Raw genomic sequence first — 16,372 nt, forward strand, 5'->3', positions numbered from 1 at the left:
TGCTCCCCCATAAGATGCAGCCTTTGTGAGCTGAAAGCTTGTGTCTACATGTGAAGTAGCTGTGGAACTCGGGTCCAGGGCTATTTTCAAGCCACCTAGTGTGAATCCATGACAAAACCCTAGTTAAAACCTTTTCTGCAGCAGTTTCTGCAGCCACATCCCCAGCATGGAGGGGAAACTCAGGCAAATCCTGAATTGACAGAATGCGAGCTGCTAGAGCTGGAGCTGGCTCTAACTGTGGCAATGGCAACCTGCTAAGGCTGTCTGCGTGTCCCATGTCTTTGCCAGGTTTGTGAACCAGCCTGTAGCTGAAGGCTGACATAAAAATGGACCATCTTAACATTCTAGGGGACAGTATTTGAGGCATCTGCCTATTTGTAGTTAATAACCCCAACAGTGGCTTGTGGTTTGTGAAGACCATGAATTCCCTGCCATACAAGTAATCATGGAATTTCTTCACCCCAGCCACAATGGCCAAGGCCTCTTTGTCAATCTGAGCATAATTGCGCTCAGCTGAGGACAATGTCCTTGAATAATAGGCAATGGGGACTTGAATCCCATTACTTGACAAGTGACTTAGAAGTGCCCCTACCCCGTAAGGGGATGCGTCACATGCAATGCACACAGGCAATGTTTCATTAAAGTGCATAAGCACTGAATTGGAGGACAGTAGTGATTTTACTGCCCTAAAGCTATTTTCGTGAACCTTGGTCCACTTCCATGGGGTGTTTTTGTCTAAGAGCCAGTGTAACAGCTCTGCCACTGTGGCCTTGTTAGGAGGGAATGCATGGTAAAAATTAAGGAGACCCAGGAATGCCTGAAGCTCTCCCTTGGACCTGGGGCTTGGTGCCAGCTAAATAGCCTTCAGCTTGGACTCAGCAGGGTGGTTGCCTTCAGCATCAATACGGAATGCCAGGAACTCAGTGGAAGGGACCCCAATGTTACATTTGTTTCTTTTCAATTTGAGTCCTGCTTCACGGAACCATTGAAGGATGGCTTTGAGCCTCCTTGAAAGCACCTCAGTGGATGCACCGGCAATGAGCGCATCATCAAAATAGGGGCAAACCCCTGGAATGCCCTTGAGCATACACTTGATAACTCCTTGAAAAATTCCTGGGGCTACGCTAACCCCAAATTGAAGGCGTTTGACTTTAAAAGCCCCTCTGTGTGTCACAATTGTTTGTGCAGCCACTGTGGCCTTGTCCACAGGTAACTGCTGATAGGCCTGTGCCAAATCTATCTTAGCAAACACGGTACCCCCTTGCAGCGATGCCAAGATGTGGCTCACAACTGGCACTGGGTATGCATGCTGCTTAAGTGCCCTATTTATGGTGCACTTGTAATCAGCACAAATTCTGACCCCCCCATTGGCTTAAGTGGCATGACAATTGGGGTTTTCCATTCACCCCCATCTATGGGCTGTAGTACCCCCGACTGCCTAGCTTGTCCAGCTCTGCATCAATTTTGTGTTTTAGTGCAAATGGCACTCTATGGGGTTTGATCCTAGTAGGCATTACGGTAGGATCAAGTTTAAAGGCTATCGGAGGGCCCTTGTACTCTCCCAGGCTTGTGTCAAAAACATGTTTGAAATCCTCACATACTGATGCCAAGTTTGCTGCTTGTGTCCAGTGGATTCCAGTTACTTGAATGCCCAGAGCATCAAACCAATCAAGCCCTATTAAGCTCATTCTCTGACCCTCCACCACAATCACATCTAGGGGCCCTGAAAACCCCTTGAACTGGATGGCCAAGGTGGCCTCACCTTTGACAACTACTCAGGAATTCTGGAAGTCAGTCAGTTTGATGCCAGATGGCCTAAGCTTGGCCCACCTCTTGCTGCAGTTGCACACTGGAAAATGATGGATACAGCTGAACCAGTGTCCAGTTCCATCCTGCAAGGAATGCCTTGCAACTCAACTTGAAGCCGAAGTTTGGGCTTAAGGGGGCGATGAGCTCCCATATGGCAAATACTCCAACGGCTGGAGCAAAACCCTACTCTATGCGCCCCCAGGGCCCCGGTACCTCTCCTGATCAGATCGTCTGATTGGCGATCCTTCTGGCGACCTCTACAGACTGATGCGATGTGGCCGGTTTTCCCACAGGCCTGACATGTGGCTGTCCGGAACAAGCAGTCCACTTGTTGGTGGCAGCCACCACAGCCTAAACACCAAGGGAAAGGAACTGCCTTGTAAGGGGGCTTCAGTTCCTTGTCATGGTGCCATTGGATCTTGTCCTGCTTGTTCTGTAGGCCCTGGGACTGGTCCACAGGGCAGTGTGGTCGCTAGCATTGCTTGCTAGGCTGACCGGGGGGGGGGGAAATGCAGTCCCTGCCAGGGGCTTTGCTAGCCTCACCCCCTAGTGACTTTCAGCTCTTCTGAAGAAGCAGGATCCCATCCTCATCGCCAGTGTTGTGTAGTGAGTTCTTTGGAGGCAATAAGTGAGATGAGAGGTGGCAAACAGAAACATTGCTTTATTGAGGCAAACAAGAACAGAACTGAAACAGAGGCTTCTGCACAGCTACTTATATGGTTGGCCAGTAGGCAGCGGCCAATAGGTTTAAAGGAACCAATTCCCGCCCCAAATCCTCCAATGATCTTCTTGGAGACAGCTTGTCTGACAAGTTAGTGACTGTTACACAGACACACCAATTGAGCAACCTTAAGCATCATTCAAAAGACACGTGAAAGCAGTTCAAGTAAATCCCAATACATTACAAATGGGAAGGTAATGATCTAAAAGCAAAGTGAATTATAGTTTATAACAATAATTGTATTTGGTGGAAAGGTACTTTATATCCTATATATTCCCTGAAGGCTAGTCTGAAAGGATGAAGGAAAGGAGTATGTGGTTTTCTAGGAAAAGGAGGGAATTTGCAAACATTGCTGTTTTCCTGCAATGGAAGACTCTGTTGCATCTTAGCCCCTTAAAAAGTACAAGAGTGCCTTCCATTGCCTAATCCACAGGTGTCAAACTTGCCACATGACGTGACGTGTCACGACGTATCATGACTTTTTTTGTTTTTTGCATTGCTGGAGCACAGCATCCGTAGGATGCAACTGGCCCATGGGCTGGCAGTTTGACACCCCTGGCCTAATCCAAACCTCCATAGGCAATTTTAGGCAAGTGACATCCATCATGATATGATCATAGAAATGATGTTAATTTTGTGCTTTGTAGCAGGCCTATCACACAGCTATAACACATGACATCAATGTGCAATCTTCTCCTATGAATGCCTTTAGCTTCCAGAATACATGTGAAGATAACATAAATCAAAGTAGTTTTACACAGAAGATACTTATATGCAAAATCACAGACAATATATATTTCTTTGTCAAAACACATAATAGAAACAGGTCATGTATGTCAACCTGCTTGCAGAAATATCCATGAAGTTGGAATATTAATTAGCCTACCATCATGGTGTCAGAATACTTATTACCTTACAACCTTTAGATGTGAAATACAATACCAAATCAAACAAAAACTCCTGCAAAACTGCATCTTGTTACAAACGTGCTGTATGCTTGAGAAGACAAAGCAGGGAGTGGCTCTATGCAGTGAAATCTATGAAGAACTTTCACTTTTAAGGTTGACTCTGCCCAAATGCATTGAAAGAAGATGAGTCACTAAAGGAAATCTCTTTTTTCTTGACATCCAACTAAAATCAGCTTCCTTAAATTTAAAATCCTTTTTGTTGCTGGGTTTTTTGTTTTTTGTTTTTTTTGAACAATTTTCTTTCATCTTCTACATGACAGATTTTCAGGACCTGAACATGCTATCATATCTCCCCTTCAGCTTCTCCAGGCAAAATGGATAACTTAAAATGTTTTCTGTCTTTATCACACCTAGGGAAGGAGGGAGAGAGAGAAAAAGAGAGAGAAAGAGATGTAGCCCACAATGCAATAATATGATCTGTTGCTTTAGGATTTCATAGGACCAGGGCTTTTTTTCTCATAGAATGCTCAGAACGGAGTTCCGGCACCTTTTTTGGATGGAACCTTGTAGGATAGGCAAGGCGGGTTGTATGAAATGTGTTAGTTCCGGCACCTTTTTCTTTTACAAAAAAAGCACTGCATAGGACCACAATAATTGTGGAGTATGTTTGGAATAAGGATTGAAGGATTGGCAACACATAGATCATGGACCCACATTTCATCCTGGGCTCGCATGTCAGAACTTAACAGGGCTACTCAAATTCTGCAGCAAAAATGCCAATTTGGGACAAACCAATATTTCTCTTATTCCATACAACATGCCCACCTGTTACTTACTACAGAAAAGTAAGATCTGACTGCGGGGGGTTGGGTGGGGTGCCTGCTATTGTTCCCAAAAGAATTGATTTTTTGTTTCACAGGATTGAGCACCAAATTTGACAAATATTTATTTAATGTATCTGTATGCCACTGCAATCAAAAATTACTCTCAGCAGCTCACAAAGAAAAATACAATACAGGTAGACCTTGACTTACAGCAGTTCATTTAGTGACTATTCAGAGTTACAACAGCACTAGAAAAAGTGACTTAATGACCTTTTTTCGTATTTACAACCATCACAGCATCCCCATGATCCCATGATCAAAACTTGGGAACTTGCCAATTGACTCATATTTATGATGGATGCAGTGTCCCAGGGTCATCTGATCACTTTTGGTAACCTTTTGACAATCAAAGTCAATGGGGAAACCAAATTCATTTAACAACCTTGTTATTAACTGAACAACTGCAGCAATTCACTTAACAATTGTGGCAAGAAAGGTTATAAAATGGGGCAAAAGTCTCAGCAACAGAAATTTTGGGCTTAATTTTGGTTATAAGTACAGAATACTTATGTTTTTATTAGTATAAAAACAAATACAATACATAATTAAAAGCACAGCACTGCAAGGATATGAAAAAAAATGGCACAACACAAATCAGGGGAAAGCTTTCCAAAAAAAAGCTTGGACTTTAGAAGTTAGTGGAAAACTAGCAATGAGAGGATTTTAAAAATGTATACTTATTTATTGTAGTGTTCATGATGGGGGACTCAAAACTCTTCAGCTTATTCCATCCAAAAAAGGTGCCGGAACTCCGTTCTGAGCATTCTATGAGGAAAAAAGCCCTGACTACAAATGATAATAACAGTTATAACAACCCCTTGGATAATTCCATCAACCCTTTGGGGTCACTACTGTTCACTTTGGAGAATTCTGGTTCATGATCTTTTCTAGGGTGAGCAGGGGACAATTCTCCTGGATACTACTACTTGGGTCACAACACAACCCTTATCCAAAGATAACTAAACTGCAGTTTACTGAACTAACACCAAGTAGCTGTTGTTACTAGAGAAAAATGGTAGTAATACATTTATAACAATTTCTGATGATAGGCTTAGTAATCTGAACCTAGAGCAATAAATGCTTTATGAAAATCAATATTGCTAATGTTTATTTTTTTATACATTATATTAAATATTGGCAAACCCAAACTATTAGAGATGAGACAAAAATGTTGACTATGCTAATGAAAAGAACTATTAAATTGCAAACAAAAACAATGTTTGGCTTTGATCATTGTCTAAAACTTTTATGATTTCTAAGCACCAACAAGGCCAATCATGATTTTTTGTGCTGAAAAGACAAAATGAAAAGTGCCTCTATCAGTTATTTCTTTTCTACAAACAAAAATAAGGAAGAATCTGTTACAGGCTTTATTTTATTCCCCAGTAACTAAAATTATTCAGTTTTGATTTTGAAATGGTATGGCCATTTTTTATGAAATGTAATAATTTATATTCTGATTCATTAACCAAGAAGTGATATCATTGTAATTTCATCTGTATCTTAGAAAATGACAGCTTCGGATAAATTACCCTAAAATAGAGTCAGTCAGAGGAAGACAAACTAGAAAGTCTCAATATATAAGATTATAACTCCCACAAGCCCCAGCTATCAAGATAAATGGCAATGGCTATAGTCAGGGGTAGGCAACCTTGGCTCTTTTATGACTCCTGGACTTCAAGTCCCAGAATTCCTGAGCCAGCATGGCTCAGCTTGGAAACCTCTCCCTTTCCCCTCAGCGTGGCTGGCTCAGGAATTCTGGGAGTTGAAGTCCACGAGTCATAAAAGAGCCAAGGTTGCCTACCCCTGCTATAGGTGATGTAATGCTAATGTCTGTGGCACCACTTCACTCACCATTATTTTCCAACCTTGCTGGAGATGTGAAATAGAATAGAGAAGTCCCTTTTGTTATACAAAAGGTTTCTGTACATAATGGTCATGCCTCATGAACCAGACTGAGACTGAGAAAGAAGATTGTTGGGGAATATGTATTCCTTTACCAGTGGAAGCACACCAACAAGCCAGAAGAACATTCTGTGAGCTTAACTATACTTGTTCTTTATCAGGCTCCGATTGGAAAGAGAATCATTTAGAAGTGAGGGCAAAGGGACAAAGATGAAATTGTCCCTAAGTAGCCTGTTTCTATCTTACTCAAATACGGTACTCACTGATCAACTGTTTTCATCTCAGCTCTCACCTCAAACTGTTGTGGAAAAATGGACTTTTATTATTTGTTAAATGAACCAGTAAAAAAGCTTTTCTTTATTAGAAGGCTTCTTTAGTAATGTCCATTGTTCTGTTCCACAGTGCCCGGTGTTTCAGCAAGCACACTCTTTCCTTAAAGCTTTTATACCTTCACATTACAAGGAAATTCATGGTATATGGTGATTAACTAAGTCATTCAGATTACATGAAATGCAACATCTAAAGTTAGAAATGAAAAGTAACGGATGTGTGTTGATTTCCTTTCTTTCTCCTTTGCTGTTTAAACATAACTGGATTCTTTGTCTGCTGTGTCTATGTGTTTGGTTCATTTAACTTTATTATTACTGGGCCTATTTTCTTTTTATTGAAAAGTTTTAAAATACAATTTTCCTTTAAAAAAAACCCCTTCCCCCTCCCTCCTCCCCCCCTACCTCCCCTCCTCCCCCCTCCCTCCTCCCCCCTTACCTCCCCCCTCCCCCCCTACTTCCCAGAGCTGAATACAAGGTATATATATATATATATATATAAAAGCAAACCTAAGCAACCATATACTAACAACTATAAATTCTAAAATCCATCACTCTCTAGCTTATATAGGATAAAACAAACCTTAACAATATTAAATATATGTATAAAAAAAACTAGAATAAGAAAAGGACACTCTCTAGCTTATATAGAATGGAACAAACCTTAATAGTATTAAATATATATTAAAGACAAAAAAAAAAAGGAAAAAGAAGAAAAAAACCCCTTCTCAACCCTATACTTATCCTAAATAAACTCCATCCATTTTATCCATTCCATGATATAACATTCTTACAAATAATTTTCCAAATTAACCAAGGATCCCAAATCAAAAAACTTTAAAGTCAACTCTTCTGTAATCGGCCGTTCCTCTTCCAGTACCACAATCCAAAAAAGCTCACCCTTTCCACAGAACCACCAAATATAAAAATATATTGCGTCTACACCCAAATCTTTTCCCCCCTCCCCTACTTGACTACTTGACTATATCGTAAAAGTTCCATAGACTTCTGCAATTCCTGCTACTTTCTCTTCTTAGATCGTTTTGCAGCAGCACGCGTCACCCTCTGTTTTATAGATTCATCCGACGAGGTTGTATCTTGATCTCCTCCAACACCGTTGTCTTCTATCTGACCATCTTCGGCCTCTTGATGCACTCCTTCTCCAGATCCCTTTCCAGCTTCCAAAAGTGTTAATGGCGTTGCATTTAAAACATTATTGTAGAAATCACGCGCTTGCATCACAGTAACCAAACGGTACTTTTTACCTTCGTGCGTCACCATCAACCCCACTGGGATCTCCCATCTGAACCTTATATCTCGCTGCTTGAGCTCTTGCACAAGAAATGTAAAATCCTTCCTTCTCCTTAGAATCTTTGTAGGAATTTCTTTTAAGACCAAAACTTCTTGATTAGCAATCATAACTTTAGTATCATAAGCAGCTTGTATAACTTCATCTCTAGTTTCCCTTTTTGCAAAATATACCACCACATCTCTAGGCAACTTTCTCTGTCTGGCAATCCATGAATTCACACGAAACACTTTGTCCATGCCTCCTTTTATTTCAGATGCTGGCTGTTTCAACACTATTTCAAAAGCCTCAGAAACCAGCTGCTTTAGATCTTCCTTAGTATTCTCCTTTAAGCCTCTAATTCTAATGGCAAACTGCATCTGGAAATATTGAGCAAGACACAGTTCCCTTTCCATTTTATTTTCATTCTCCAATAGTTTTGCTTCTAATATAGCATTCTTTTGAGACAAGTCTTCTAGCTTTTCCTCCAATTCTTCCACACACCGAGCCACTTTAAACACTGAAGTCAAGATGTCTACCCTCATCGCTTTGAGCTTCTGTTCCATCCTCTCCTCCATTCTCTCCTCCAATTTCTCCAATTTCTCCTCCATCTGTGCAAATCTAATATTAATTGATTCCAAAATTACCTGGGTATGTTTTTCAAGAGCATCTTGTAAGTCCTTTGATGTCAATACATCAGGAGGATGCAGCGCCTGCAATAATGATTGTTGCACGGGAGAAGTTCCAGCACTCCGAAGAGTTTTAGGGGGTGGTTTAGCCGCCATCTTTTACCAAATATGACGCACTTTCACTTCAGATTTGTAATCCAAAAAAGTCCATCAAGCTGGAGAGTAAAACATAGTAATCCTCTTTACCATTTCCTCTTGTATCGCTCTGCCTGCTCCTTTAAATCATAGTCATTCCTTCAGGCAGGGGTGGTCGCAGACGGCTGGCTCTGCTCCAAGAAGTCAGGAGCAGAGGCGACGGCCAGCTGGGAGCAACCCAGGCTACGGGGGAATTCAATCCTTCAGCCGCCCAAGCCATAAGCTCAGGCGGCCCTGGAGAACTCTACCCCTACCTGGGAGCTCGCCCCCTCCTCTTCTCCCGAGGAGGGGGCTTCGGATTCGCCCAAACAGCTGATCGGCGCTGTTTCAGGCGAAAAAACACCAGCTGAGCCGCGGGCAGCCCGGGAAGGCTCCCTCCGTTGCCGCGGAGCCACCGGAAGTCCCCCACTGGGCCTATTTTCTAATAGGATGGACTTTTTTCTACAACAGCAACATCTCATACAATTGGATTTTTTTTAAAAAAAGTAAATAAATAATGAATGAATGTACTGCAGTCGAGTGACCTAATCTGTAAGTGCAATCTATTCACATAATAGATTGAAAAGAAGGGTGCTTATTCTAAGAACGTAGCAATGGGAAGGAAGTATTAGTTGATGGACCTGTTACAACCCCCATACAGGATTGTGACATTTACAAAACACATTAGAACATAAAGAACAATAAAGCCACTCTCTATAACTGTTTATCACATAAAATCCATAATTATATATATGGGGGGGCGGGGGAAAAAGGATGAAAAGCAGAACACATCCTGGAGCCAAGGCATCAGGTTCATAGGATAGATTTGAATCAATTGAATTCAATGGCTCCCTATAGCCATAAACTGTATATAATCTTTGGTGCAGACCCTGAAGCCTCCTACCAACATGACTTTCGTGAAACAATCACCTTAAAAGATTTTTTAAGCAGTTGTCTCAGATTTTTTGTCTGTGTGCCCTTCAACCAATAAGCTATGTCTTTGAGAATCTGATCTAGAAAACACTGATAAAATGGGGGTAGTTTATTTTACATCAGTTTGACTTGCAATAACATCTCTACATCTCTTCAAAACTTGAAAGGAGCAAACTTAAAAATGTCCACCCCCGTATCCCTCTCCTCCCATTGCTCTTTTTTTTCTATTGAAAAGTTTTACAATACATTTTATAAAAAGATAAACTCCCTCCCTCCCCCTCCCCCTTACCCTCCCTTACCCTCCCCTCCCCCCCCCCCCGACTTCCCAGAGCTGAATACAGGGTATAAACTTTACAAACATGGAAAGGTAGGTAAATCTATAACACAAAATTCAATAAAAATACCATATTTTCCCATGTATATATTTTCCCATCTATTTTTTCCCTGCAAAATCAGGTGCATCTTATACAAGTGCAGTGTCTTATACATGGAAAAATAATGCTAACCTCCGCAGCCCAGGGCATGCCTGTTTGCTTGCCACTAATGGGAGGGGGGAGGGGGCAAGATCATCAGCTGGCCAAAATTCTGGATTTGCTGGCTCAGCTGTTTGGCACTCCGCTGAACAGCTGATTGGCACAGAGAAACTCGTGTGCCAGAGCGTCTTATACAAGGGTGCATCTTATAGACGGAAAAATACAGTATACTTAACATATTAGCTACCACAGCTTCCACTTGACCTATAAAAAAATCAAAAAAAGCCATTTCGCAATGAATACTCAACTATCTCACTTCTGCTGATAGCAGATTTATTTTTCTACAATATTAGGGGATTTGTTTTGATTTTTGCTGACATAAGCTTCCTGAATAACTGTCCATTGGTGTACAGAAAAGTCTACTCTCTAATCAAGCAGTTCCAATGCCGGAGCACCAAAAACCTGGAAAAAAAAGTTGAGATGTTCAGCTACAAGTACTCAGTCCATTTTAATTAATGAACATGTTTAATTGCTAAAGGACAAACAGTTTACAATACAGCACCTTGGTATCATAAAATGTATTTCAGAATTAAGCAAGAGAATTTTTGCTTAAAGTAAATATTGACTTTGTCCCCAAATCATAGGATACTGTGTTTCTGGTATTTTTTCCCTACTCAGACATAGGAAAAGAAAAAGATACATATACAGATGATTCGGAACATGGGAATTATGATTCTCGTACAGATGAATCTCTGCTTATTAAAAGTACACCTACAAGGCAGAAACCAGAACCTCGGACAAAATCTTCATTGAAGGTAAATAGCTTTAAAAAATTTTACATTATGTTTCCCTTATTCTGATACCAGTATTAAGAGTACAGATAGTCCTTGACTTACAACAGTTCGTTTAGTGACTTTTCGAAGTTACAACAGCACTGGGGAAAAAGTGACTTATAATCGTTTTTCACACATACAACTGTTGTGGCATCAGCATGGTCATGTGATCAAAATTTAGATGCTTGACCATTGGTTCATATTTATGATGGTTGCAATGTCCGAAAAGGTTGCAACCTTCTGACAAGCAAAGTCAATGGGGAAACCAGATTCACTTAACAACTGGATTGCTAGCTTAACAACCGCAATGATTTACTTAACAATTGTGACAAGAAAAGTTGTAAAATGGGGCAAAATTCACTTAACAAATATCTCACTTAGCAACATAAATTTTGGACTCAGTTGTGGTCATAAGTCGAGGACTTCCTGTAATAGCATCTAAAGAATAGATTATTGTAAATGTAATCCATGTAAACAAGAGCCAGTTTGGTCTAGTGCAGGGTTAGGCAACTTTGATTTTTTTATGACTTGTGAACTTCAACTCCCAGAATTCCTCAGCCAGCATAGCTGGCTCAGGAATTCTGAGAGTTGATGTCCATGAGTCATAAAAGAGCCAAGGTTGCCTACCCCTGGTCTGGTGGCTAAGGCACCAGGTTAGCCACTGAAACCAGTGGACTGAGTGGTCTACTTACACCTTAGGCTTGAAAGCCAGGTGGGTGAGTCTGGGCCAGTTACTCTCAACCACATCAGGATCAGGCAAGAAGTTGGTTAGTCCAGAGGTTCCCAACCTTTTGGGCACCAGGGACTGGTTCTGTGGAGAGAGGTTTTTCTGCAGCCCGGAGGGTGCATGGTTTTGTGTGCTGCCTGCATCCCACAGATGGGGCTTTGCTTGTTTGTGCGGACCAGTTGCTGGCATGCCGCAGCACGGTACTGGACCATAGACCGGGTTTGGGGACCCCTGGGTTAGTCAATTCCTGTTAAGAACACATGGATCAACACTTGGTGGATCCAAAAATATCAGACCTTGTCCTTGTGGGAAAATGCTAGGAAGAAACAAAAATGTAATCCATACAAACAAGAAAGACAAAACAGATGAATCAAAATACAAAGTTGCAGTATATTAATTTTTGGAGTCGGATCATAAGATTTCAATGGCCAAGGCAGTAATGGAGCAATAATCACTGAAATGGGGGAAGGGCTATGATCTGCAGAGTTATTTTTAGTTATGTTATGCAAGGGTCTATGGTATTTTAATTGCTGGAGACTAATGTGATATAAATGTGAACATGCAATGGGAAAATATATATACATTTTACAGTCATTACAATAAAGTAGATTTGGGTCAAAGTTCCTCACACTTCATTTAAACATCATTTATAAACTTTGCTGTTTTATTCAATAATAAATGGTTCCAAAATTATTCTACATGTAATCTTCTGTATAATTCCATATGTGACACATGGTCATATAATTTTCCTCTTCTTGTTTGTTTTTCACTCAAAGTGAAAGTGATAAAACTGCAAGGTCAGTGGAAGGAAGGCATTTGTCTCTTTCCTGGGGTCCATTTTTTCTTATCGAAATTGCTCTTAAGGGATGCTTTTGATCCCACTAACAAATGAAATAAAATTATGGGTTTTTCCCCACAGAAGGGAACATTCAGATCGGTAAAAATATGGGGCATTTTATGTCACATGGGAGTGGGTTGGTCCTTCAGAAATCCATTAAATAATCTCTAACCCATTATACTTGTGGAATCACCTACCATATGGAGTCTTTGAATGGTACATGTACCACATGGTACAATTTTCACTCTGTGCTCCTAGAATAACAAATATATCCCCTTGCGCTACATGAAATAAACAGAAAATGAATTGTTAGCACCCACCCTCTCTATGTTTTTAGTCCTTTCTGTACACATTTGCCTGGCCATCTGTTTGTAGGCTTCATGAGGAGATTTAGGATTATCTCAGTGAAAAGATTTGTGTGATAGAGATAACATTCTCATTGGCAAAGAGCAGAGGCAGTCAAATGTGTTTTGATGAAGTACATTCCATTGCCCTGAAGTGTTTCTTTTTCTTCTACTTGTTACTTGTGCTGCCCTTTCCCAAACCTTGGAGAAGCTGTGTTGTTGGAGAAGCTGTGAGGGTATGAAAAACAGATCAAAGGGAAACAACATTTGTTTAATTTCTACACGAAACTGCTGTGAGAGGTCATCCATTGGCATAAGGTTAAGTATCATCAGTATGCACATAATACTCAGTTATATATCTATGCCAATGTTATTATATATTTGGCCAGTTAAATGATGCTGCCTCAGTTCTTTCCCAGGGTCTGGAGGCTGCAGGGATTGGGATGAGGAAGAACAGGTTCAACATAATCTTAGCAAGACTGAGTCACTGTGAGGTTTGCATCCCCCCCTGCCAATCCAGATGTGAGGATTTTTCCACCTTTCATTCTGGATGGGGCTGCCTTGATTTTACGTAGCCAGTGCACCCTAATTCCTTACTTAAGCCTCTCTCCTAACCAGAATGGTTGCTCTTCAACAAGCAATTTATTATTGGCAGACTTCCTGCTTTGAAAATGGCATTCCTTCTTTTTCAGTTTAAAAACTCGGTTAGCTATGATAATGAAAAATGATTGCTGGGCACATTTTTGCAACCAGATATTTTTCCAGCCATGTGAGCCATGACGTTTGTAGGTGCAGAGACTCACTATTATTTACACTATACCTTACTTTTTGCTGATGTTTAAATACAAAAGTATTAAGAGGAGAGGCAGCAATTCAAAAGATATTAGATATGGTGTACAGTACATCATGATTCCATGATGTAATCTACATATTTAGTCATTCATGTCTCTCCTTTTTGATGTTACTCCTACACACTTGCTCCTACATACCTTGAGTTATGAAATAGCATAAAGTAAAAAAGTGGAAAGCCACTAATAGCAAATAGCAGGTGGCATGCTATTTCTTTTCAATAGTTACTATGCTATTTCCAAGCCAGTCAAAAAGGAATGCAGGTATCACTCTAGAAAATAAACCTGTATGTTAATGGTGCAGTTCTGTATTTAGATATCCATGGAGCACTTAGTTCATTTATGTGTGTATAGAATTTCAGCTATAAAAGCTGCAAAAGAATGCAATAAGGAGCATAGGCATTAACATTATAAAGGCAATCAGTGGCTAAAAGAGAAATTTCATTCTTCTTTCTATTATCCGTGTACATTCAGAAAGAAAAGCCATGTCACTGCTAAAGTCATTTTATAAACTTTCATTAGAGACTCATTTTTGTAGCAACATCTGTTAACATTCTGCACCTTTTTGCCTTAATCAACAAAAAACATAAAGTAATCTGAAGAGGATTCTGCCCTTACTGCCCAAAATATATTATTTAGGCTACATTTGTACAATTTAATTTAATTTAATTTATTAATATTTCTATACCGCCCTTCTCCCGAAGGACTCAGGGCGGTGAACAGGGCAAGAATAAAAAACACAGAATTACAAAAGTTAAAAAATGATTAAATACATGCCCAATAAAAAACAATTAATACATAGTAAAACCCCAATAAAATGCAATAAAAACCCCACCAATCCCCCATCAGGCCAGGCCGGCTTGTTCGAACAAGTATGTTTTTAGATCGCGGCGAAAGGAGCAAAGATCGGGCGCCGTCCGGAGCTCAACCGGTAACTGATTCCATAGCTCCAGGGCGCCCACAGAGAAGGATCTCCCCCTGGGGGCCACCAATCGACATTCTCTGACCGGTGGCACCCTGAGGAGGCCCTCTCTGTGAGAACGCACAGGGCGGAGGGAAGTTTATTTATTTATTTATTTATTTAGTTATATTTATATAACTAAATAAATAAATAAAGTTGATGCCGGCAGCAGGTGTTCCCTAAGGTACTCCGGACCCCTGCCATGGAGGGCTTTAAACACCATTACTAGTACCTTGAATCTCACCCGGAAGACAACTGGTAACCAATGCAGCTCACGGAGCAGAGGTGTAACATGGGAATATCGGGAGACTCCCAACACAACTCTCGCGGCTGCATTCTGTACCAGTTGGAGCCTCCGGGTGGTCCTCAAGGGAAGCCCCATGTAGAGAGCGTTGCAGTAGTCTAGACGAGAGGTCACGAGCGCGTGAGTGACCGTGCATAAATCATCCCGGCTTAGATAGGGCCGCAACTGGTGCACCAGGCGAACCTGGGCGAAAGCCCCCCTAGTCACAGCCACTATGTGATCTTCCAAGGTGAGCCGTGAATCTAGGAGGACTCCCAAGTTGCAAGCCCTATCTACGGGGGGTAATAGTTCACCCCCCATAGAGAGAGATGGAATATCCGAATAGACCCAGGATGAAGGAAGGAAGGTTGGAGACCGGACGAAAGTTGTTCAATACAGCTGGGTCCAAGGCAGGCTTCTTGAGGAGAGGCCTCACCACCGCCTCTTTCAAGACGGCAGGGAAGCTACCCTCACTCAAAGAAGCCAATATAACTGCCTGGAACCAGCTGCGTGTCCTCTCCCGGGCTGCATAGACCAGCCAGGAAGGGCACGGGTCCAATAAACATGTGGTGGAGCTCAGCCTCCCCATAATCCTGTCCACTTCCTCCGGAGTCACAGAATCAAACTCCTCCCATGTAATATCGACAAGACCGCCCGTGTGCTGATCGTCAGACTCTGCCCAGTCAGAGTCCAGACCGGTCCGAATCCGAGCGATTTTGTCCGACAGATGCTGGTTAAACTCCTCGGCACAACCCTGCAAGGGTTCCTCCCTCACCTCTTGATTAAGGAGGGAGCGAGTCACCCTAAACAGGGTGGCCGGGCGATTATCTGCAGACGCGATAAGGGTAGCGAAGTGATTAGACCTCGCCACACCTATCGCAGCGAGATAAGACCTAATATAGGCTCTTAGTCGCAATCGGTCGGATTCGGATCGGCTGGATATTCAACCGCTCTCTAGGCCCCGTCTCTGACGCTTCATCTCCCGGAGCTCCGTGGAAAACCATGGAGCTCGACGGGATCTGCACCGGGTCACGGGCCGCAAGGGTACAACTCGGTCAAGAGCCTCAGTGGCTTCCCTTTCCCAGGCTTCCACTAAGGCATCTGCCGAGCTGTGAGCAAAGAAGGCAGGTGGGGACTCCAGCGCTGCCTGGGACCTCTCGGGATCCATTAAGCATCTGGGGCGGTACCATCTAATTGGTTCCACGCACCCACGGCGGGGCGTGGCAAAACGGAAGACCAGCCGCAGGAGATGATGATCGGTCCATGACAGGGGCATAACAGTTGGGGAGCCCCCACCAAGATCATCTAACCACCATCCAGATAAGAACACTAGGTCAAGGGTGTGGCCTCCCTCATGAGTCGGTCCCGAAATTACTTGTGTCAGGTCCATGGCCATCATGGAAGCCATGAACTCCCGAGCCAACTCAGATGATCCTCCCAGAGATGGTAGATTGAAGTCCCCCAAAACTATAAGTTTCGGGAACTCAA

At 42.0% G+C, this 16,372-nt stretch overlaps 1 protein-coding gene across 1 annotated transcript in view; it reads left to right on the plus strand.

Annotated features, from left to right (window-relative positions):
• ANO3 (anoctamin 3) overlaps window positions 1-16,372 on the plus strand; it is a 254,887-nt gene that overhangs the window by 150,016 nt on the left and 88,499 nt on the right. Inside the window, exon 4 of the mRNA XM_083348587.1 lies at window positions 10,729-10,865. Within this exon, the coding sequence (XP_083204713.1) occupies window positions 10,729-10,865 (137 nt within the window). The remainder of the gene's footprint in view (window positions 1-10,728; window positions 10,866-16,372) is intronic.

This window comes from Vipera ursinii (genome assembly GCF_947247035.1).
Source record: "Vipera ursinii genome assembly, chromosome: 1".
NCBI lineage: Eukaryota > Metazoa > Chordata > Lepidosauria > Squamata > Viperidae > Vipera > Vipera ursinii.